This window comes from Synchiropus splendidus, chromosome 16 (assembly GCF_027744825.2).
Source record: "Synchiropus splendidus isolate RoL2022-P1 chromosome 16, RoL_Sspl_1.0, whole genome shotgun sequence".
NCBI lineage: Eukaryota > Metazoa > Chordata > Actinopteri > Syngnathiformes > Callionymidae > Synchiropus > Synchiropus splendidus.
The window spans coordinates 17,811,657-17,836,259 of record NC_071349.1 but is presented as its reverse complement, the minus strand read 5'-3'; the positions used below and the strand labels follow the sequence as shown (position 1 = coordinate 17,836,259).

The following is a 24,603-nucleotide window of genomic DNA, read 5'->3' as shown; positions in this document are numbered from 1 at the left end:
CAAAAACAAATCAAAAACAGAATGGCTGTGAGAGAAGCAGGAGAAGCAGTGGAGTTTCACTGCCGAAAATTAATGTGGCAACATTATTATTTTTCAGTGAAACAGCATGAAGAATATGGACTCTTGTTCTGCAACCAAGAAAAACATAATAAAACTGGGGTTATCATTTAAATGAAGCAGGGAAGTCAGTGACAGTCCAAAAATGATTGAACTTCTTGCTATTATTTCTGAGCTTTGTTTTGAAAGGACGGCTGTTGGTCTCGATCGCCCCCCTTGCTCCTGCCTTCTCTCTCTACTCTGCTTTCCATTCTACTGTATTTTGACATGTAAAGCGCTTAATGATGCCGTCGACTCGTTGACAAGAGCTTTACAAACAAAGACTTTAATGAAACATGAGGTCATGTTGGCTGGACCAGCGGTGAACTTCTACCTCCAGCCACCTTGAACACTTAAACGGCTCCAAATGACGGTTCAATTTAAACAATACATGGTGTTGTGTTTCCTGTTTGGCCTTCTAGTGATTTCTCCCTTCAACACAGGAGGTCAGACTCTCTCACGTCAACGGCTTATGTCATCGTCTGATGGAGGAAGGAGCGCAGTGATATTTATACGAGGAGGCAGAAGTTGCACGGCTCCCACATGTTTCCGCGGAGTCAGGATTCAATCTGGGAGAAAAACGGTCGTCCTTGGAGCTGATAAGCTCGAAGACAGACAGAATATTGTAGTCTGAAGACTTCATTACAAGAGCAGTCTCACTTTCCCATAAAACAAACCGTTAAAGACGTGATGTAAGGCTCGCAAGCGGACGGGATCCAAGGCCTCGCTCTTGGCAGCGTCGAGCTTGAGACAGTCGGAGCAGAAGGGTAATACACAATAGTTCTGGGGAGTGCACCACTTTCTCATAAAACAGAAATGAATGCGAGGCTGTAAAAATCAAAGTGAAATGATAAACTGCACGTGGAATTAGCTCACTGTTATCAAGTCTCCAGTGCTCTGAGGACCAGTTTCATTTCCTGACTCCATCTTACGGGGCAGCCTGATTGATGACAAGACGTTGGCGAACTTGGTTGGGAGATAGTGACAGTCGCATGGGCTTTATTTCAAAACAAGTGTGGACCTGCAAGGCGCCTCGTCCGTTTCTATCACATTGCTTTCTCTTGGTCGAAAGGTTGGGTGGCAAATGGGCAACTCTTAAGAGGCAATGTGTGAAGCCTTTGTCTGAGAGAAGCATCGCAACTTTAGCTCAAATAGATGAGTCATAGTGAATTAAAGGGCAAAGTCATTTTAGCATCTCAAGAAAGTTTCCTTCTGAGAGCCATTCAGACCTCAAGAGAGGTTTCTTTCATGGTCAGCTCTAGTGGTGGGTAGATGAGGTTTCATGAAACAGTGTCCTGATTCTCAGAGGCCACCAGACGGCGTTGTCTGCTTCAAAACGCTCAGACTTTAACATTAATTCAATGAAACCTCACATCAGGTCTAAACCAAAAGCGCCATCTAGTGGCCACTGAAAATGAGGACAGTGTTTCATGATACCTCATCTACCCATCGCTAGGCAGCTCACCTCAAGATGCCACTGAGTTGTTGTTGAATCATGAAAAAGAAACTCACCTATACACGCCATCTTGTTGAGATCCAGTTCGTAGCCATCAAAGCAGTCGCAGGTATACCCTTCCCGCACGCGGACACAGCGGCCATTTTCACAGCCGTTCAGGATCCCACATTCCTCCGCTCGCAAACCCTCGAAGCCACCATAATGATCTGCGCACACAAACAGTCAGCAATATTCACTTAGGAAAACGCCATCTGCTGAGAGTTGTACCCACCGGCGTAGGGTTCCAGTGGACGGGGCTGGGGTTCTCTTGGTCGGTGGACTGGGACTCGCACCGGCGGCTGCCTGACGCTGTAGTCGTTGTCGTTGAACAGAGGAACACTCTCGGGAATGTCAAACGGTCCGGCAGGGTTGCCATAATTTTCCCAATACGGTGTCATAAAGGGCCCTACTGGGTCATCAGGTCCCTCCAAACCGTACTCGTAACCCGGCCGCTCCCGCAAGCTGTCGGACCCTTCTCTCCGAGGAAGGTTGCACATTATTGCATAGTCGTCTGAAACCAACAGAAGAGTAGTTTGTGATGATGTGTTCGAGGTCTTCAAATCGGACATTTCAAAACATAGATCTCACCAGAGTCTCTCTGAGGACAGAAGGCACACTGCCCGCTCCAGGCGACGCCAAAGAGGCAGCAGCACTCGGTGTAAGTAGTTCTGCGGCCAGGGTAGGGTTCAGCACACATGCTGTCCCCCTCCAGCTGCTGCCAGCAGATATCCACGTGAACGTCGTGATTGGAATCCATAGTTTCTGCGGCAGAAAACACGCAACCAGCAAAAGCTTCATTTGAGACTAGATATTAGCAAAGGCGGCTAGCAATGAGTACAAGAAAGAAATGAGAAATAGATACATTTTCAGGCAAAATCTTGGGAGTAAAAAGTGGTGTAAGTTCTAAACTAGCTTCAGCACTAACATTGCTAAAGTGCGTAAGGAACAGATTGAATTAAGCTAAGGATGAACGTAGATCGACATAAACACACCGCTAACACTGCTGTTTCGTACAGAGTTCAGTATTTTTTAATGTTAAAGAATATACTCTATTAATGTCATAAACAATAACAATCATAGTAGTAAATTGGAAAGTATTTCAGCTGGACGTGTCTCAGATGTGTGTGCGATCCCGATCAAATTGTGTTTACCTTCCGTGGTGTTGCTGGTGACACAGCGCCTCCTGGTCCCGTCCAGGACCAGCGGGGGACTGCAGAAGCAGTTGAAGGATCCGGCTGTGTTCATGCACGTAGCATCAATGCAGGCGTTTCCAAACTCACACTCATCGTAGTCTAGGAAACACACAGATGTTGCAATGTCTCAACACAGAAGATTACGACCGCTTCACCAAACACGCCGCAGTTTAATTCCATTTTTTATTGCGGGACAATAAAAGACAAAGCGAACAGATTTACAAGAACACAAGAATGACGACTTTAGTGGATCATAAAAGGGCTGTGATCGAAAGCGGTCGTGTCGGCGGTAATGCACGTGATGCCTTGTTTATTAAAAAGCATGTTCTGTGAAAAGCAATGTAGGAACCAAAACCACATCAGGATTGTGGAAACAAGGCACATGATTTGAAGACTATATTTCCAGAGCCTAAAGTTTCCTCATTTGATCTGATCTGCCTCTTTTTCTCACAATTTCCCACATTGCAACTTGGACATTGGCTCTTGTTAAGTCCAAAAATTTCATATCAGACAGTGCCATCTGGTGGCCTCCGAAAGTCAGGACACTGTTTCACGAAACCTCACCAAACCGTCACTAGTACCTCGTCACCTAGTGACTCCGTCTCTCAGGGCAGCATGAGAAAACGTCTCTTACCCACGCACTCCAGCCGAATGTTGTCGTAGTAGAAGCCAGACCGGCAGTAGCAAGTGTAGGTGCTGAAGAGATTGGAACACTGCCCGTTCTTGCAAATCTCAGGCCCGAACATCTCACACTCGTTGGCGTCCACAGAGAGTCCTGAGGAGAAAATAACTGAATGTTTACCTCCAGGTGACAAGTGATAGGTGTGCTGGAGCTAGCGAACAACACCCAGTGAAATAACTGGCGCCTCTCTTTTAAAGCCATTACAGTCTCAAATAAGAGGCTGTCAGGACAATTACGGTAATTAGTCAGGTATTCAGGATGGTGGCACATGAATCGGGGTCTTGGCGGTCCTGCCAGTATAAAGCTGCCGAGGGATTATAGCTGTTTATTTAGCCTTTAAAGGTGCTGCAAGTGAAAATAAAAGTGAGGCTGACACCAGCGCTTTCTCAGCCAAAGTCAAGTTGCTGAGGAAGCAGCGAGGCTTTGGAGTTTGTGTTTGGGAGTACCTTCGTACATCTGCTGATCCCCCAGTCTCTTTGCAACGGACAGCAATCCACTTCCATGAGGGCACAGTTGGTTATAATCCTCTGAGAAATAAAAAAATATTAGAGGTGTGAAAGGAAAGTGCAACACTGCTGAAGAAAGGGGACGGAGTGGCACCTCTTCCGAGGACTGGGCAGGCGTGAATCTCACAGTTGTCCCCCCAGCCGGCGCCCACGGTGCAGCAGCACTCCTGCTTGGTGGTGTTCCTCGACAGCACGTTGTCGCAAATGTTGGCGTCGTTCAAGTTGTAGTAGCACTCCTTCCGCTCCTCATTTGACGGAGAGGCAGGAAGCGAAGCTGAAGTGTGTTTGGACCCGACGTCACCTACAAAGAAGAGACTGTTTAGTTACTCTGTAAAGTTGGAGAATGACTGGTGAGCAGTTATCAAGACTGGAGCAAAGTTTCAAGGGTCTGGAAGCTGAGGACATTGAATCTAAATCTTGTTGAGGACGAAGGGAAGCGTCCAACCCAACCCAAGTTTTAGGTCACAACACCAAGAAAAAACTGTAACCTACAAGGGGAAGGACCAAGTGTAGGCAACAGGCAAGTGGTTTGGAGTCAGGGTCAAGAAGGGAAAGTGTAATGGACAAGGGTTTGAGGGTTGACCTCAACTAAGGACCCCAAGACTAGTGACGGACTTATGAGGTTTCATGAAACAGTGCCTTCATTTTCAAAGTCTGAAAGATGGCACTTTCTGCTCTAAGATCTTTTGTTCTGAACAACTGTTCCAATGACACCTCACACCATTTATTAACCAAGAGCGCCACCTGCCGAGCTCTGAAAATGAGGGCACAGTTTCGTAAAGCCTTAACAGCCCATCACTAGTCAACACTAAGGCTGTGTCCCATTCCTCATCCTAACTGGTTCTGAGTGCCCTCCACCATGAAGTGAAGTGATTGACGTCCCAAAGAATTGGTACGGAAATCTATGGAAATCTCTCCACACTTCATATTCCTACTTGGTTTCAAGTCAGCTCCGGAGCTCCCTCGGTTTGAGTGGTGGTGAACGGTGAGTGCCCTGGTCTTAGGAGTACTGGGACACACTACACTTACAGGTGACACGCACGTGTTTGGGGCTCAAGAATCTAAGGGTTGAGGCTTCTCAGGGCTTTTATGAGTGGACCAAGGACAGCTTTTCTAGGTCAAGGCCAAGCGTTGGAAGGGTTTGGACGTGACTTAAATGCCTCAAGACGGGCTCAACTTCACATTCCAGAGAAGGAAAGAAGATAACTTCCATGGGGTCTGGGTCAGGACAAAGAAAAGTCCAATCCAAGAAACAACCTTGACTTTTCACAAGAGTTAGAACTAAGAGAGCAGGTTTGGGTTAAGGTCAATGAATAACTAGGAGTTTTCAAGACCGAGGTTGAGACCCAAGACTTCAGGATAAGGACCAAGAACAAGAAGGGCCAGGGAACGATCTCGCTGTGAATCACATATTTACAAAATGGAAAGTGAAATCCAATCCAAATCAATATTTTCATGCGTGAAAAAGACAATTACTTTCTGGTGACACAATCCTCTCTTGGAGCGGTACAGACAGCGGACCAGAGCGAAACAAAAAAGAGCCATCGCTTTAGTATTTGTGGCTGACTGCAGTCTTGATGCGGAGTTTATCACACAGGTAGTGGGCTGCCACTGCTGATCCAGCTCATTTGTTCAGACTCATGCTGGCCCTTAAGCTGTTGGCTTAGCCAAATGGAAACACTGGCAAGCGAGTCAACACAAATTTTGCTTTCACATGATTGATTAGCGCACGTCGAAAGCAAACAGGGGAATGTGGCAAAAAGGTACACACCGGAATAGCTTAGGTTTAGTGCCCGGGCACAAGAAGCGGCATCCTTGTCCAGCTCGATAATGTAAATACGCCCTATTCCTGTTCAGAACCGCAGCACAGGCTGGATCCACGACTCTGTTTCCATGACTCAAAGGGCTTTCTCGGTCTTCCTGACACTCATCGCGTATCTGTTACTGTGACGATGATGGCTGGCGGCTGACTGCCAACAGCTACACCTTGTTTATCTTGGTGGGGAAGCAGGTCCGCAGAAAAACCCGGCCCACAGGGAGTCTGCTTGGCTCTACTGCAGGAGTCACAACATCATTTGTGCAAGAGATTAGTCTCATTTTGTGAGCAACCCACCCAACCGTCACCCAGCCAGGTCTCCACATAGGAGGAGCAAGTCATGTCCACCTCGTCACCCTCGCTGTTTGGATAGCGGGAGATGGCTCATTAAATCAGGGAAAACTCCGTCTCCCAGCGGTGGGACGGCGCGGTGAGTCCAGTGCTATTACCCGGGGAGCGACACTGGCTGGTGATGGGATCAAATTCCTGATCGTCGTTGGGGCAGATGCACAGGAAGCTGCCGTCGACGTTCTCACACAGGGCCTCACCGCACAGCGCCAGGCTCATCTCGCACTCGTTCACGTCTGAGAAAGACAGGAGAGGAAGGAGGCAACGGTCTTCAGTGCGCCAACACAGGACAACTACAGCGCAGTTAAACACTCGGTCTTTAAGAGTCAAGACCATTCAGTCATTGTCTACTCTAAAAATATATATATTTAAAGAGCAAAAATTTGTAAGTTAGCCACAGTTTTATGACCGCTCATCTCATAACAGCGACAAAAAGAAACTTTGTTTTTCCCACATCCAAGTAACATAACAAGCAAATCACTTGTGACTCAAATTACTGAGTCATTCAGATTGTTCCAGCTAAAAAAACGCCTTACTTCACCGCAGAATTGTAATAACAATCTTGTTACAAAATTGTTTACTTACTTTTCAGTAAAAGAAATATATGTATAAGAAATTTATAGTGAGCAATTATATATGTGTAACTGTTGCCGCAGCGCACAGTTGAGGAAGTAGAACCCAGCCAAACGTTGCAATGGTTGTTCTGGAGTCTCGGGGACTCGTACAGATTTGTGTGACTTCAAATGGACATTGTATTTTGTGACCTGCGCCCCAGGGTCTAACTGAGGACATTATTTGGGCATTGATGGACAATAGCAGGCTTTTGATCCCAGTGTAGATGGAGGTCCACAGAGGTCTTAGGTACTCTTAGTCTGGGTTAGATTTGTGATTTGGAGAGGAGAACTACCACCTCCGCCAACCAACATTCCCAAATTCAACAAGCTGAAGGTAAGGCCTAATATAAGCTGCTATACGATCCATCTGAGCTAATAAGAAAATTTCAGTCTGGATTCACGCAGCAGAGAGACCTTGGCTAAAGTTTTACCAACAACCTTCTTCACGCTAAATCAATCCTACGCACCGACACACTTGGTGTTGTCGCCTGGCGGGTTGGTGTAGCCTTGGTCGCACTGGCAGCGGTACGAGCCGTCGATGTTCTCGCAGAAGCCATAGCTACCGCAGATGGTTTCATTGAGGCACTCGTCGATATCTGGCCGGAGAGAGAACAGAAATTAAATATTACAAAATCCAACAACACCATAACCACATCTAGGGTTCATGACCTCATCTTCACACTCATCAGTTATCTATCAATATGTAATAGCATTATATCTATTGCAGAAATGTATCTTTACATTGAATTTTTCCACCCACTATGAGGTTTTGTGTTAGTAACTTTAACTCTAAATACTACTTTATATTCTTTTTTTACTTTCTTATTGGCCCCCATTGAACTCGCTTGAACAGACTTCTACACGTGCAAAGTCTCTCCCGAGACCTCAAAATCCAAACCTCAGTTTTAGTTCCCATAAAGATCTCTTGCCACCAGCAACAGTCATTGACAGACAGCAAAATGCATAAAGCAGTGTTCAGCCAGATAAGCCAGTCTTACTCCATCTTCAGGTGGGAAAACAGTCATGAAACATTCAAGCTGATTCTCTGTGTGTGTTAGTGCTGAAGATGACACGGTCCTCATGGATATGGTGACATCCACGAAACTTGTTCTTGTTCTGATCATAAACCCAGGTAGCACTGTGCTTTGTCAGGGCCGTGCAATTGTTTTCAAACACTTGTGACCACAGTTTGAAACCTCAAACTTTGAAGTAGATGACCCTCCCCTGTCACGACATGGGGCTTCATGCTCAGCTCTAAAGAGCTGCCTTCACCCTGTGACCCTTCTTTGTCTGGACAAGCTGCTGAAAACCAAATCTAGCATCGTAATAACACACACAAATCAAATCTAGTGGCGGCCGACTGCATCCGGGAACAAGGGGACCATGCAAGAGCTCTGCTGATTCTCTATCACACTCTGTTTAAGAAAATATCTCTTGGCTGAATCCAACGTACATGATTTAGTGTTTCTTGGCGAGCGCAGCTCAGGACGGAGGCCAAATGCTGATTATAACCCCTTAAAAAAATAAAGAGTTTAATGATCAGGCTTTAGACACATTAACTGGCTCGGTGTTAAAATGCCTGGGATGTTGCTGCGCTCACGCTGACATGCAACACTTATCGAATTATCGGGTCCACATTAAAGTCAACACAAAAACAGGCACGTATAAATCTTGTTTACGAGGAGCTTTCATAATCCGGTTTGAAAACTCTTTTATTAATGCTTATGAATCCCGAGCTGTGACGGACAGGTCTGCTATTTTGGAAACGACAGGGCATCTGCTTTTGCATCAGCACGCGCTCCTTGTTTCACAAGAGAGCATTCCACTCAAAGTTTCCATGACTAATCTTAACTAGGATTTGAAAAACAGGAAAGCCTTTTTCAAACAAGGGGGAGGAAGAAAACGCCGACAATGAGCAACCTTGCTGTTTACATTCGTCAATTACAACGAAAACGCTCCTATTACGTGCTTGTAAATCTCACTTTAGGCTGGGACAAGACCTGCGCTAAATAAACTGATACAATCTGAGCAGGAACTTTCCATCCGTAGGAGCAGTGGCCTGATCGCACAGAGGGATCCTGAAATGGAGATACACGGTTGCCTAATGTTGTGTAAGTTCCCCTTGTGTCTTGTGAGGTGTTGTTGATCTGTGCTTATTAATAGTCTCACACTGGCGACAGGGTCAGAGTTTTCCGTGTACTTCTAGCTGAAAACAGACGACAAGGCGACTTGTCACGAGTTGCAGCTTGGCAGCAACACGTGAGCAAGCGGCAAGTCGTATAAATAAAAGTTTAGTTCGCTCTATCCAAGGAAACAATTTTGGTTATGTTAATTCAATATGTAGCCACCGATCCTGTTCAGGATTTTTATGGATCTAGAGCAGAGAGGTCAGGTGATGATCTCAACCCTGCTCTTTGAAAATGATATTGTTCAGGCATCAGACCTTCAGTTCTCACTGGAACAGGCCAAAGGATGATGACCTAGCTGTCAGTGACGGTGGTTCTCGGGTGGAAAAGGGTGGAACGTCCAGTGAAGGATCGTCGTCTTCTGAAAAGCCTGACCCGCCAATTCCAAACTTGTTTCACAAATAAAGGAAGCCAAGTTTGAGGTAATACTGGACCGACTGCCGAGGACCCCCAGAACAACTGCATCAACCGATGAAGTGTCCTGGGATTTCCGTTTCATAGCACCCTAGCATCACATCCTCCATCACTGCCTGGTACCCTGCTGCACAGTGAAGACAGTCGCCAGACTTGAAGACCATGATACTGAGGCGTGAGTACCCCCTTTCCCCAATCCATACCAACACTCCTTCAATAAAGATTCCACCCGTACTGTTGCTTTAAGGGAACTGTCCTGTGGCCACATCGCCCCTACAAAAAAAGGCAGAGGAAATTGGATCCCCTGAAGAACAATAGTATCAGATTGAGACCAGCAGAAGCGAACGTCGCAGTCTTCATCCAGACAAAACGATTATCCGGTTACAATCACTGTCATTTTCTTGTCGATGAAAGCTGCTTTATTATGCCGCAGAGGCCTCATAAGACTTGTTTCCATTAAAGAACAGGGCACAGTGGGCCAGTAAAACCACAACCAAAGGATCCTAGCCAGAGCCCTGTCTTCCCTTTCAGCACACACAACCGGGCCTGCTGGGGGACTCGTCTACTGTCATGTCCTGACTGTCCAGCATCCGGGGTCAGAGACGGGGACGCCCACAAGCTAATAAAACCTTCAAACAAAAGCATCTTTGTGGTCTCTCATGGGAAATCAGATTTCAAGAATGGACTCGTGGGCTCGAGCGGCTGCAACATGACGACGACGACATTCTGGAAACGCCAACGCCACGAGGATTTCTGCTGTAAGAAATTCCAATTACATCCTGGAGTCCAATATTTGAACAGGTCAATCAGAATAAATCCTCAGCTCTCGTCGAGTTTGTTTTCTCAAGTGTAAAGCGCTTCAGCGGAGTTTGGAAGGAAGGACTCACGGCAGCAGCCAGCTGGGAGGTCTGAGAGAGGGTGATGAAAGCTGAGATGTGGAACAATTATTGTCCGCAGTTTAACTCATTTTAGGCATGGGAAGACTCTAAATGGAAGGTCATTTGGGATTAATAGGATGGTGGGTTCACTGAGCAAGTTGAATCGCAGTGGGATCACGTCCCAAATGCGTGCACAGCCATGGGGCGATCAGCGTGAACTGGGGTACCTGCATACTGAATACCACAGAAACAGGAAGCAGCACGACAGAAACCATTCAAAATAAAAACAACTTCTCTGCAGAAGACATTATTTGGCAAGGTTTAATTTCACTTTCTTTGGTTTCTTTCCTGGTATGCTCACCATTTCTCCCCTTATATATAGGAAAACACATCGGACTACAATAAACCACGACACGTCGCTGCTAAACAACACCAAACCTCCCACACATGGTAAAGTCTTTACATTTCAGAACCTTTACTGGGGTGGAGGGTTGGCCGCGGGCAACTTCCCCCTCCTGGGAAAAGGCTTATTAAAGACGTGAAAAAGCTGCAGGACATTTATAAGCATGATGTGGAATCAGTGTTTAAAATCAACGACGGGTTTTCCCATGCCGAGCCCAAACATCGCACAGAGACTGAAACCCTTATAGCTCGCTGACACGCTACTGAGAAAATCCTTGTTTTCCTTTTGTGCTCTGGACTGAGCCCAACACTAGCGCTGTGCCTTTTAAAGGTCGAGGAGTAAAAATAAAACGCCCCTGCTCCTAAATTACACGTCAGCGCGTCTGGCCTTTACTTAGATATCTGATGATTTCTGCAAACATAGTAAAACGCTGCTGTAATTCCGCCCCCCTCCCTCTCTTTATAACATCCCATCAGGAGGCGAAAGGAGCGGGCAGGTTAGATTCTAAAGCTGTGAGATACACAAGTGTTTACAGTTCAAGTCAAGAAGAAAGGATTCATCAAGGAGTCAACAAAAACAGTACCTGAGAATAGAGAAAAAGGAGCAACGATGTGACTCGCCGAACAAGATTTTGCCAACAAACGCATCATCACTTTCCAGGATAACCTTGGTTTTATTGCTGGAAAGTTACAGTCGTTCTCAGAGATGATCAAGTAAATCAAAGTGGACAGAAGTCCTAGCTTCACTTGAATGCAAGCAAGAGATGAATTAAAGATGTTGCCTCAGAATTTTGAGTTTTCGCAGTGACTGCCTGTCAATCGTGCATCGATATTGCCAAACAGACAACAACTTAACCGCTTTCAGGAGGAAGCAGCATGAAGCGCGGGGTGATAGAGGGGGCGGCGGTCCGAGCTGTCACCAATCAGCGCCACAGGAGTGCGCTATGCCCTGAATTTCCATCTGCTGACAGCCCAATAAAAACTTTCATGGTCCTGAGAACATGCCGAGGCCACATCTCTACATCTCTAACACAAACACGAAACCTCAAACACAAAGAATGGTAGCTTTCCAACACAACATTCCATCCCAGTGTTCTCAGATTGCTCTGACCTTTGGGGTGACCATTTAGTTCTCAACTTAATGCGATGAGAAGGTCCAGGGTTTTTTTTTATTTGGACTCACAAAGATTGTGTTTGAGGGATGTTAAGAGTTCGGCTTGAAGTCAAGTTTCACCTGCAACAGCTGATCCTGACACATGACCTGACATCTGGGCTCAAAAACTCGACAAACCCTCCACACTTCAATTTTGGTACCTACCGTAAATTTTGGACTGTAAGAATATTAACTGCATCCACTAAATTTAAGAAGGAAAATTGATCTTGTGAACACATAAGCCGCAACGGTGCATAAGATGCGGGAGCAGTGGTGCTGTCTGAGCCGTAGAAAGGCTTAAAAATGAATGAGGATCACTTCTAAACTTGACTGACTCATGAAACAAACTCGGCAATGTTCTGAACTGGAATCATCAACCCCTCACATCTTTTATTGACATTGTGCTCAAAATGTTTTCGCCGAAATTCCAACACCACAGCCGGTCTCAGGTGCTGCTTCTTGTCTCCGCTCCTCCAGAAGACCGGCTCTGTGGGCGGAGCTACGGACACGCGGGTGAAAACAGCGCAGTTTGATGCGACTAGGCTCAATATTGTGGCAGCATGACGCTCTTTAGCCTGTGAAAACCCATATATATGCCGCACCATTGTAATAGCCGCAGGGTTCAGACGGCAAGAAAAAAGTAGTAGCCTATAGTCCGGAAAGTCCAGTAATTTTTGGTGGAGTTTCCAACAGTTGTAAAGACCAAAGTGGAACTGCTCTTGACTTTAAAGTGCCACAGCCATGGGTGTCATCATTGTGCGACGGGGCATCTAACTCTAAGCAAGAGCAGTTCTCATGGGATTTGATTTCCCACCGTGATATAAGTACTGGTGACTTAGTTTAGAGCCAGTTCTCGATGAATAAATATACAACATTTCAGCCGCCACCTGTTCTCCAGCTTTCGGGAAATAAGATTGCAGATACAGAAAATGTGTTTTCACATGACTGTTGCTGAACCCAAAAGGACACTAACCATCACACTTCCATCTAGTTCAAGAATAAATTACATACGCTGTGGAGGTTCCCGCACTATTGTTCATCATCTTGGCCTTGAGTAGAACACATGCACTTTAAATCATTTCAGCGTTATTTACTACCTCACCACTAAATTTCCAGTGTTGGAATCTTCAAGAGGCTAAAAAAAAAACCAACCCAGATTTACACCAACGCTGCATGTCGTGACCACTCACCACAGTCTTCTCCCTGAAGGCCGGGCTGGCAGCCCATGAAGCAGCGGTACGAGCCGACGGTGTTCTCGCAGCGCCAGGTACCGCACAGCGAGCTCCCGTACTCCTTACACTCGTTCAGGTCTGTGCAACAGGAAAGAGAGAAAGGCAGATGTTTGCCGGTAACTGACAACCAGAGAAGCAACCCTCAACTGGGATGCACATCCTCTCAGTCTGAACAGGAGTCGGCCAGGAGCTCTGTGGTGAAGCTATCCTCAGGAAACGCAGCAGGCGAGAGGAATGGCCAAAAACAATATTTTCTCAGCAACCAAAGAACTTATGCGGGAGCTGAAGGGAGAAGTTCCAGTGGGAGAAACACCTTCAGCTCACAAAGGGGTCTTTCAGACTCCCCTTGGGGGAGAGCCACTGCAGAGCCCCAGGTTCCCTTTAGTCCTGAGAGGGTTTGGCAGAGGCATATTGTCTAAATACAGCATGAGGGAGCGCTAGGATGGCTTGTACATGAGTCAAGACCGCCTGTCTAAAACAAGACACAAGGTCCAGGCAGAGAAATTAAGACCTTCTTGATGTGATGTGTGAAACATCCTTTGGTCGGTTATCAGTTATTTCAGTGATAGCGTTTCTTTGTAGGGTGGTATTGAAAGCTAAAGACACTTATTTATGGTGTTCCTTTGATGAGGAAGAGGAAGTTAGAGCTACATGGGTGAGAAGACCTGGAAACCTTGGGGAACATTTCCCAAAATGGGTCCCTGCACTTCACGTTTTCTGTCCTGTCCTTTGGCGTGCTACTGAGCTTAAGCCAAAGCACAAACAAGTTCGGGCAGCTCCAAGACAACGCCAAGTCCTTACCTTCACAGTCGGCTGTCTGTGGGCTGAACTTGAACCCGGCTTCACACAGGCACAGATACGATCCTTCAGAGTTGACGCACTGACCCCTTATACACACGTTGTCGTCCACGCACTCGTCCAGGTCTGCGATGGAGGGATAAGAAACGCAGACTAATTAAGTAGGGGAAAAAAAAAGCCCATCAAGAAATGGTAATTATCGGTCCACAGGGAAGTTCTGCTCAGCCAAACGTCTGGATGAAAGAATGAATGGCTGTTCGCTCGCCGTGGAACGGTGGTGAACAGGAAACAAGGGCGGAAAGGACTCGGAACTGAGTCTGTGGACGCTTGATTACCAGCAGATCGGTGGATAATTGCAGCATTACAGCATGAGCTTGAAGGTTCAGCGACCGCCATTTAACTAGAAAGTCTCACCGGACAGACGTCAGCTCCTTCATTTGTAAGAGGTGAGTGAGTGTTGCAACAGTGCTTGCTTTGGATTTAGAACCACCTCTCATTCCCCACTAGTTTCTTTGTTTACAAGACCTTCCGAACCTGTCTCAGAGAAGGCCCTGAGTCACTCTGGCGAGGGGAACCTCAGCTCTCCCAGGGTTCCTGAATGTCCAGACTATCAGGGTTGAAGTTGTGTATGAAGCCCATCCAAGCTGGAACTCTCTTCGTGAACTGAAGAAGATATGTGCTGTGGAAAAGCACGAGGACTTGGAAAACAGTTGCACCTAGTGCTGTGACCGCTTCATGACACGCTTCATGAAACAGTGCCCTCATTTTCAGAGCTCAGCAGGTGGCGCTCTTAGTTTAAAAATGATGTGAGGTATCATTGGAACGGTTGTTTAAAACCTAAGATTTTAGAGCAAAGAGTGCCACCTAGTGGGCTCTGAAAATGAAGGCACTGTTTCATGAAGCCTCATAAGCCCATCAATAGTGGCACCTACAGGAGCCTATGGTGCTAACAAACCATCGTTCTTATCCAAATGAAAGTGAATATCTCCATGTTGTCTGGTATCTTTTGGAGATAAGTTGGGAAGCTCTGTCATCTGGGAGAAACTCAAAGTAAACCCAGTGAGAGAGCAGTCTTCAATTGGGAGGAGGCCCTGGGGCAGAGCAGGAAAACACTGGGGAATGCCCCTTCTTAAACCTCACAAATGCACCAGTACTGGTGAATCGGACCGGCTCCTGCAGGTTCTCACTCGACCGTGGACCATGACCCACCAGCCAGCATCTCTGCTCATAACCTGTCCATTCTGATTCACACTAGTGCTGGTTCAGGTTGTGGAGGTGACACACCCAACAGAGGGTGGACTTCCAACCGAGGGCTCAGTGGCACTCGTACTGTGGATCTATCGTTTCACCCCACACTTCCTTCACATCCTAAGAGCGGAGAATTCCACTGCGTCAGCTTGAAGAATCGGAACGACACGCAGATTTGTCAAGGCTGAAATCTTCTTCCCAAAAACCCGGTTCTCGCCTCATATTCCCAAATTATTATGTCCATCCTGTGAGTCACACAAATTCACAGCTTCTCAGACACAGCAAAAATAATCATGTCAATGTTGATGAATTATGACAGTCAGAGCCAAAAGTGCTGAGTCTATTTTGACAGCTTCTCTCGCTGAAATTTTAATTCTTCACTGATGAGCGTAGAGATTAGAGGGGTGTTTTCCATCTAGGACCAGTGGAATAATAGCTCAGAAGATAGCTGAGATGAGGTCATGAGAAGTGGCCAGTTTGGTGATGTTCAAGCTCCATTCAGAGCGTTGGACTTGAGCGACTTCTATGGAGCTTCATGTCTGTTCTATCGAGTCGAGGATCACTCTACCTTCACAGCGAGTCCCCAAGTTGATGTATCCAGGTGGACAGATGCAAGAGTAGGAGCCCTCAGTGTTGACACACGCTCCCTCATTGCAGATCCTCGCCACAGTCAGACACTCATTAATGTCTGTCACAGAAAACAGAGACGAGCGTTGAGATGGATTCAGACACGTTGACCAGACTGGAGAAAGATCCACCGACCTCTGCAGGTGACACCGTCCACCAGCTCCAGTCCTGGAGGACAGGAGCAGCTGAAGGAGCCGATGGTGTTGGTGCACTGGCCTCCCTGACACACGCCGATGTCCTCGCATTCATTTACATCTGGGGACACACACATCAGGATGCTTGAGTCACTAATGTTCATCGGACTTCCTCACTAGTGAACAGTGACATAAAGAATCATTTTCGGAGTAACTTGACAACAGTTTCCTCACAATGTACTGTGAATTTTTTTTTTTTACTGGATTCAAATCATCATTATATATTTACATAAATCTATATTATAATAATTATAATAATATTATATATTTACATTATATATAACATAAATCTAAACTGAATGCATAAAAATATTTATTTTATATTTCATATTTTATTTGAAACTGTTTTTATTCTCTTGTTTTTTGGCCATTCAATAAATAAAACTCATACAAAATGGAAAAACACTATTATTTGTAATTTTTCTTTCTTTTTTCTTTAAAAATGTATTTTAGATATTAAGTAATGTTAATGTAATTCCAGTTCCTCGCACAAAATATTTTAATAATCAAATAAAAAAATAAAAATAAAAATTTAATCAGACTTCTAAAACCTCAAATGAATTTAAAAAAATAAATGACAAAGGCGATATATATTTTTGGCACAAAAAAAATGAAACAGCTTCTTGTACAGTAGTGTTTACACTGGTTCCTCTGCCTCATCCTACTGTACCTTCACACGAGTGTCCGTGGGGGGACACGGTGAACCCGGGGTCACAGGTCATGCAGGAGTACGACCCCTGCGTGTTGGTGCAGACCCCTGTGGAACACACCCCTGCGATCTTACACTCATCAACGTCTGAGGGGGGGAAAAGGGAAAGGTTAGACTGCGTTGCTTGAGCTTCCTCACCAACAATACAGTCAGAGGAGCCGCAGTTATTAGATCTCACTGACAGTATTTTATTAAAAAGGGAGGAAAGAAAAGTATGCTGGACTGCGGTCCAATCCCAAACAGCCTCGATTACAGGTGGTGTATAATTACTGAATCTACAAGCTGTTATCGTTGGAAATTCCTCGGCGTGGATTGTGTTGCTGGAGGGAAAATAGAGCGGGTCATAGTCGAGCGACTGGGGTGACCACCGCTCTACGTGGTAAAGATGGGCCGATATTAAGAAGTGAATATTTCCCGACATGAAGACAGAGAGGCACAGGCAACAGCAGGGGAGCTTCCTCCACACTTGCCTTCATGTGACCCAGAGCATTTCAACACTCATCTCCTTCCACATGAAGTCATGACAGATACAACCTCTCCGGATTCATCAAAGGAGCCGTTTCACCGCATTGATCTCATAAATCCTGTCAGGAGAAATTAAGGAGTCCTCTGAAGAGTCTGTGTAATCACACTCCAGGCAGAAAACATTCCGTACTCCTGTCGTGACGCCTCGCGCGGCTCCAGATATTCAATCCTCAAACGGATATTAGTTATCTGGTTAAGGACTGGCTCGGCTCTTTGGGGTTACGATAATGACTTATTCTGATTGATGAGTCAGAGCAGGCCAGAGAAACGGCCCTGCACATCTGGATAAAGAGGTTTCCTGAACTATTATGGAGATCTTTTGGGCCTCGGGCTTCATAAAAGAAGCGTTTGCATCGTGGTCATGTGCCAGGTAGTTCATGTGCAACGTCTCCTTATCTATAGGAACCCATTCAAAGCCAAGCACACAGGCTTGTGAGGGCTCAGTCAACTTGTCTGACTTTGTGCTACCCTCGGATCATAAAGCACCAGGCTGTGAAAGGGAGTCCAGGCACCCTGCAAAGAACTGGATACTTGACTTACTAGTGGGGTTTCATTTTTACAGTTGTTATTCTTTTACACAACCAGAAACAGGATGCTAAACTTAGACTATGAACTTAGCAAGTCCTCTCTGCTTCACACCAAACACTGTTTCAGTGACATCAGAACGGAGTCGCAGTTACGTGCAACAAGTCATGGTACAATATGGGGGCGGGGATTTGCGACACGTTTCAAGCAGCACAAGTGAAAAATGGCAGCATATTGGAAGAGAAGCTAACGGTCGCGGTTGCAGGAAGTCAAGACTCATCAAGTACCCAAAGAAGACTAACTCTTTTTTTGCTCTTAATAGACTAAGCTAGAATTTTGACTCTCCGATTTGCCTTGCTGAAGGTTGACTAATTTAAGACCCGCCCCCTGGCACACTGTCCGACTAGTTTTAACCAGACTTCAGGCGGTGGGAGTTGGGAAAAGTACAACAAGTTTTGTTTGGGGTGGACTTAAGAACTTATAGTTTGTTGGGCACTTTCAGGCTCAGGAGAGAAATGCATGACTCTACTACAGTTATACTGTCTACATGAGCGATCCCTCTAGTGGTCACCAATGCCACTGCATGTATAAAACTCATATGTATCCTGTGTTGATGATATCAAAGGTCATGACTCCAAGTCATCGAATCTATGAGCGAGTGAGTTATGCATGCGCATCAGTAGCACCTTCACAGTTGAGTCCATCCTGGGAGACTTGCAGACCAGGCGCACAACTCCTACAGGAGTAGGATCCTGGCGTGTTGAGACACAGCTGACCCGGGCACAGGTTGGCCACCAAGCACTCATCCACATCTAGAGACAAGCACACATCAAGTCAGTCGTCTCAGACCTCAGAAAAGACCCCTCTGTTCCCAACGTCCTCGAGTTTTATTTCAGAGCTGTCGTCTCACTGGGCTGTGCCAGAGGCGGAGGGGTCCAGAGCTATGATGATGTGATGTCTGGACTGAAAATTCTGGGATTTTCATTTCGGATAATGGCTTTTCGTTTCCATGCTGTCACACCTGATGCCATTTACATCCTGAGCAACATGTTGTTGCTCAAGAGTCCTTGTCGAAATAACGAAAGAATTGATATGTTGGGACATTAAAAAGCTCGGCAGTCCCGTTGGGACCTTTCCAGACTGACCCACACGGTCCAGGTCTCCACAAATACACAACAGGAAATGTATTAGGGTCATGTCGGACCGATTTTACATTTAGATGGAGAATAATCAAAGTAATGAGGCTTTTGACGCTTCAGTGATGGAGAACAGCAATGTCTGATATTCTAGTTCAGGATATGTCACAGAGTTTTAAAAGTTCCGACAGGTCAGCTGGGTCTGGACCGTTGCATCCGCCAGGCTATACAAGTATCTGTAGCATTACTTTCTTCTCAAATCATAAAGCTTTTATTCGCGGTAAGAGGCAAGAGTCAAAGCTACTAGGATTTTGACAGTGTTCGCCAAGTTGTTTCAAGTCGGCTATACATCATGTCAGGAGAGCAAAAAATAACCATAATAATTCCTTGACAGCGTAAATCCGTCATGCTAACATTAGTTCAGTCTGGTTTAAATATAAACAGACGAGTGAAAAAAAACCTTACCATCACACTGTTGACCGTCGGCTGAGGCTCTGAAACCGGGCTGACAGACGACACACGTAAAGGAACCGGGTGTGTTTGTGCAAGATCCACGGGGGCATGTAGCGGGCAGTGCACACTCATCAATATCTGGCATGAAACAACACACACTATTAGATGTTCAGCGCCGCACCAGCCAAGGAAAACATCTAAATTTATCATGACAGGCCGGAGCCAGCCATCCTGCCAGTGTGGGCTCTGTGAACTGCGTGAGCTGAGTGATGTAACGTCCCAGCTACTGAACAAACCGACCTTCGCAGAGCTCTCCGTCATCCGATACGTGGTAGCCAGTCGGGCAGTTCTCACACGTGTAGGACCCCTCAGAGTTCAGACAGATCCCGTTGGCGCAGGTCGACAGGGACTGGCACTCGTCGATATCTGTCAACAAAATACTTGCTCTCAAAAGGAATTTATTTTCCAGCTAAACATCTGAAAAAGTCATCAACAGCAAAGTCCTTAACTTCATAACCACCTCCATTTGCCTATACTGGTACATTTCATTCTGCTTCTATTCATCACTTTGGGCATCTGGGATGGTATTTTTGGGGCTCACCTCCAACAGTAACTGCCCAAATATGTGCGATAAAAAGTAAGGTTTTGTGGCCCATAAAGGTTGCGTTCATAAAGGATGAAAAACAGCAGCGAAGTTTCCAACTGCACTTATGTAACACAGATCGAGATCACATCTATCGAGTGTGTCCCAATAGTCCTAAGACCGAGGGCACTCGCTGTTCGTCACTTGAAATGATGTCTTCAAACCGAGTGGACTCCGGAGCGGACTTGAAAGATGAAGTGTGGTTAGATTCCCAGGATTCCAACTTGTGAAGTGAATGACATGACTTATAAACAACAGGAACATTTTAGTCTCAAGGACGAATCTTGCGTTTGTTTACTTTCTTCTGCATTGGTTCACCATAATCCGGGGCGATGCAAGAGGTTGCATAAATGCTGGAGGTGGCATTTCTCCAACAATCGACATATGCTTTTACACGCAACAAAAGTAAAGCGTAATGTCATGAAGTTCTGACCCAATTCTTCTCAGGACGTCAGTCACTGATCACCTAGTCGGAGGGAACTTCATAGTGGTGGGCACTCAGAACCCAGAGCTCGGGATGGGATTGGTCCTTGAGATCTAGCTGCTCACATATGCCACCAAAGATCTAAATGTACCACGGTATGTCATTGGATGATGAGAGGAAACCTGAGTTCCCAACTAAAGAACACATCTTTAAGAAGGGGACCAATAAAAGTACCTTCACATCGTCGCTTGTCTTGAGAGACCCTGTAACCAGCCTTGCACCTGGTGCAGGTGAAGGAGCCCTCAGTGTTGGTGCAGACACCCCCCAGACAGAAGTCTCCCTGGGCACACTCATCCACATCTGGACAGAAATTCAAATATATGACTCCACCGAAACAGAAGGGTCACTACCATCAATCTGTCTGCTGGCTCCATACCTTCACACCTCAGTCCATCAGCGGATGGACCAAACCCAGACGGGCACTGCTGACAGGTAAAGGAACCGGCGGTGTTGATGCAAATCCCCACCGGGCACTCATTCCCAGTGACACACTCGTCGACATCTGAGAAAAAAAAATAGGCATCATGCTGCTTTCCAACCAGAGTCGAGGGGTCGGGAGTGACGAGTGCTCTGTAATCCTTCACAGACCTTCACAAACTTTCCCGTCTGGGGTCGCTTCGTAGCCTGGGTTACAAGTGCATTGGTGGGTGCCGTCCAGATTGACACACTGGCCGTTGAGACAGACTCCTGGGAGCGCACACTCATCCACATCTGGAAAGAACATGGACAAGGAAGAGGAGGGGGTGAAGAGGGGGGAGCAGTAATAAGAAAAAAAAACCCTTTAAAAGTTGTACCACAAAGCTTCTGCAGTAGCGCTTTGGAAAACCAACCTCGACACACGTTGTCCAGGGAGAGCTTGTAACCCTGGAAACAGTCGCACCTATAGGAGCCTTCGCTGTTGACACACCTTCCATTGCCACACATGGTTTGGTTCAGGCACTCGTTTATGTCTGCAGAAGAGGGGAGCAGGACAGCGTGAAGAGGCTGGCACTTTCTAAAGCGTCTCATTCCTGAATGATGAGGAGATTATGGTGTGAATAGTGGTAGCTATCTTCCCTCTCTTCTAACCAGGTAAAGGCCTTGGGGCAGAGCAAGAAAAGTGTCTGTCAGTTGATCTGAGGAGGCATCGGCAACCAGACCTCAACTGAGTGGAAGCAAAGCAACTGAGGGATTGAAGCTTTTTGGCCACATGTTTACATGTTTCCACTCATGCTGTCAATGAACTTCTCACCTCCAGGTGACGGACAATATTTGCGTCGATGCAGTTGAAACAGAAGCCTCACAATCTCCGCCAGAGCTCGGCGCAATAAAACCTCCAAGAATAGAACGCGAAATGGAAACAATTACGAGGCGAATTAGTGAGCAACGCAACAGCAGCCACTAAACCGCATCAGCGCAAAGACATAAACTTCATTTACGATTTGGAGGAGCGGCAGACTTTTCCATTTTATGAGTCAGAAAAGTTGACCGGCGAATTAGCCGATGTGGAAAACCTGACGCCCGGCTATTGTTTTACAGGTCGATTTTATCAAGTGTTAACAAGCCAATAAAGGTGGGAAGGGAGACAGCGGGCGGGTGAATCCTGGCACGAGGTGATGCCAGTGGATGGATGTTGTCGAAACCGAGCGGCCTGTGCCAGACGTCTGCCAGCGTGGTGACATTCTCCCTCCGTGATAAGCTCCGACACAGCACTCTCTATCGCACCAGCAATTACGCTTATCCTCGATTTGGGCAATTGAGCCCAAAATACTGTGCAACTGTCTGGAATTGACTGAAGCAAACAGCGGTAACACAGCAGCCTTGTTGCCAGCGCATGTGACTCCCACCGAGATCGACTTGACCAGTGATGGTTGTTTTCACCACAGGCTGACAGAACAGTGGAAATCTTTAGAAGAAGAACTGGTCACATGAGTTAAATCTACTCCTGTTAGGTGCCCTCTCCATGAGAAGTTTTACAGGCTGAGGTTTCCTTTCTGTCCAGCGACGGACCGCAGACCTGTCCAGGGCGTCTCTCCCCATGTACAGTGGTGTTTTTGGGATAAAATGATTGACAGCAGGAGACCGGTTCTTTCCACCCACAAATTGACCAGGACTTTCGGTGGAGCTATTTGAGACCTCAGATGCTGATAGGAGCCGACCTCTACTCGGATTTCTCCTGACTTCCATGAAACCTAACTCTGGATGGATTGAGTTTGGATCGTGTATTTAAAATTCACATGCTTTTCCAAGTGTTCTTGAACCCTGAATGCAAGTTTATATTTAATAGAATATTGAGTAGAAAGAATTCATAAGGGGGGGGCGACATGGTCTGATCTGATATCTGCACAATGAATAAAATGGATAATAAGATACAATGAGTGAAAAAGAAACCTCCAGCAGCTGCGCCCCAATGAGGACCAGTGACCTGAGGACCCCTGATTTAACCCTTTATTGACAATTGCCACAGAGAGCATCTGACATTTTGAATTACTATAGCTCATCCAAGGAATATTGTATTGGGAAAATCCACATGCTACGAGAAAGAGAGGTGGCCACCCCCAGAACGTGCGTGGTTGGGCCGTCCCAACACAAACCAGTTTCATCTGGGATTGGAAGTCGGGATCAGGATCAGGATTCACTTTATTGTCATTGTATACCACAAGTAGTTACGACGAAATTTCATAGTACAATAACTCCTGAACTAGTTAAATGGAAGGGCAACGTTCCAATGCGCAGCAGCAAAAGGCTCACACAGAGGGAGACATGCTCTTCAGAAATGGTTTGTAAGTTGACTTTTAAAATTGGATTTTATTTTAGCCATGTTGTTTTTGACTCAAACCACCCATGATGCAATATTAGTTTCAGTTTCAGACATTGACTTGTCAGCTGGCAGAAAAGTTAACAGGCTGCAAGAGTGGAAGTCTGAGTTCTTACCATGTTGTTAAGCGGAAAAATCCAGTTATGTTTTACTTTTTTCCATTAAAATTGAGTCACAAAATGCCAAATATTGGACATGTAATTCATCTTGGGGGCATCACTCTTTTAACTTTTCTCTAGCAATAGAAGTTAAATAAATCCAGGGAGAACCTGGGCACCAACTGCACCTACACAGTTGCCCATGACCCCATACTGAGGCGCTATTCCATCTATCCAGTGAGGCTGTGAAGTTCAGAACAGACCTCGAGGAGCTCAGCGAGCCTGAGCTGATCCTGATACTTAAAAAGGAGGAGAGGAGCTGATGCCAATCGGATCATTTTCTCCCTCCACTTCCACATATCTGGAACGCTGACGTGAGGCGATTTGGATTTCCAAACAGAGGGGTGCAAGGTCACGGAGAGGGGAAGTGGTAAGCAGCAGCGGCCAGGCTGTTATATAACCGAGCCGTGCTCAGGCTGGTTAGTTCAAACACACTGCATGTCATTTGCTTCATTAAAGTTTACTAACCGACAGTAAAAGCCTCTCCCTGCTGCGATTTGACCTTATACCCGCTCACCTAGCTCTGAAGCCTCGATGGTGTCCATGGCCCTTCAACAATAGTGGTTGTTTGTTCAAGGCTGTGGCTGAGGGAAAATATTTGGACTCTTCTAAATAGTAAAAAGTATTCTAAACAATCCTGAGCCGCTGGTATCCAAAGGTCCGGCAAAACACACGAACTGTGTTACAGGGATATTGGGAATCTACAGAATTTACTGGGTGAGTTGGTTTTTCTTTCGGGCAGGACGGGCGAAGGGGCCATCCTTCACACGCAACGTTTGGAAAGTTACATGAGCCTGTTTGGTTCGAGGAGAGAATCCCATCCCTGACCTCGTATCTAACGCCAACCTGAGAAGAAAACATTTTTTCCCCAAATTTTCCGTCTCCTGTCGGCCAGCTCTGACCTCACGCGCGACCAGTGCGGAGATAGAAAAGCACCTGTTTCTCATTCTGCGTCGCTGAGGTCCAAGAATAAAGGTGTTACCCCGAGTTTCGTTTTGAACTTGGACTTTTTTCACACATCGTTGCAGATGATTTAATCCATGTCTCTCACAGGTGGCCGCATCCCTTTTAAATTACATGCCAAACATCGATGTCTTGGACGAAGAGATCTAAAGGGTCTCGCACCATTTCTAAGAGTTTGACTCTAGAAAATACTTTAATTTTATCTGTCAGTGGAATTTTGGTGACCATTCCAGGGCTGAAATATAGACAGGCTTCACGCTGGAACAACTGGCTAATGTGCTGCTAAGAGACTAATAAATAAGTCATTGATTTATGGCAACATATGTTC

The 24,603-nt window shown here is 46.1% G+C and overlaps 1 protein-coding gene across 2 annotated transcripts in view; it reads right to left on the bottom strand.

Moving 5' to 3' along the window:
• The window catches only part of LOC128747193 (latent-transforming growth factor beta-binding protein 2), a 110,364-nt gene that overhangs the window by 3,586 nt on the left and 82,175 nt on the right, over nucleotides 1–24,603 (bottom strand). For both annotated transcript variants that reach the window (XM_053844870.1, XM_053844871.1), the window contains 21 exons: nucleotides 21,188–21,307; nucleotides 20,946–21,068; nucleotides 20,734–20,859; nucleotides 20,532–20,657; nucleotides 19,531–19,656; nucleotides 19,243–19,368; nucleotides 18,328–18,453; nucleotides 16,553–16,678; nucleotides 15,824–15,943; nucleotides 15,630–15,749; nucleotides 13,817–13,939; nucleotides 12,974–13,093; nucleotides 7,218–7,346; nucleotides 6,238–6,372; nucleotides 4,067–4,273; nucleotides 3,913–3,993; nucleotides 3,419–3,559; nucleotides 2,743–2,883; nucleotides 2,180–2,353; nucleotides 1,824–2,102; nucleotides 1,609–1,758 (listed from right to left, as the gene is read on the bottom strand). In XM_053844870.1, coding sequence (XP_053700845.1) covers nucleotides 1,609–1,758; nucleotides 1,824–2,102; nucleotides 2,180–2,353; nucleotides 2,743–2,883; nucleotides 3,419–3,559; nucleotides 3,913–3,993; nucleotides 4,067–4,273; nucleotides 6,238–6,372; nucleotides 7,218–7,346; nucleotides 12,974–13,093; nucleotides 13,817–13,939; nucleotides 15,630–15,749; nucleotides 15,824–15,943; nucleotides 16,553–16,678; nucleotides 18,328–18,453; nucleotides 19,243–19,368; nucleotides 19,531–19,656; nucleotides 20,532–20,657; nucleotides 20,734–20,859; nucleotides 20,946–21,068; nucleotides 21,188–21,307 — 2,919 coding nt within the window. The remainder of the gene's footprint in view (nucleotides 1–1,608; nucleotides 1,759–1,823; nucleotides 2,103–2,179; nucleotides 2,354–2,742; nucleotides 2,884–3,418; nucleotides 3,560–3,912; nucleotides 3,994–4,066; nucleotides 4,274–6,237; nucleotides 6,373–7,217; nucleotides 7,347–12,973; nucleotides 13,094–13,816; nucleotides 13,940–15,629; nucleotides 15,750–15,823; nucleotides 15,944–16,552; nucleotides 16,679–18,327; nucleotides 18,454–19,242; nucleotides 19,369–19,530; nucleotides 19,657–20,531; nucleotides 20,658–20,733; nucleotides 20,860–20,945; nucleotides 21,069–21,187; nucleotides 21,308–24,603) is intronic.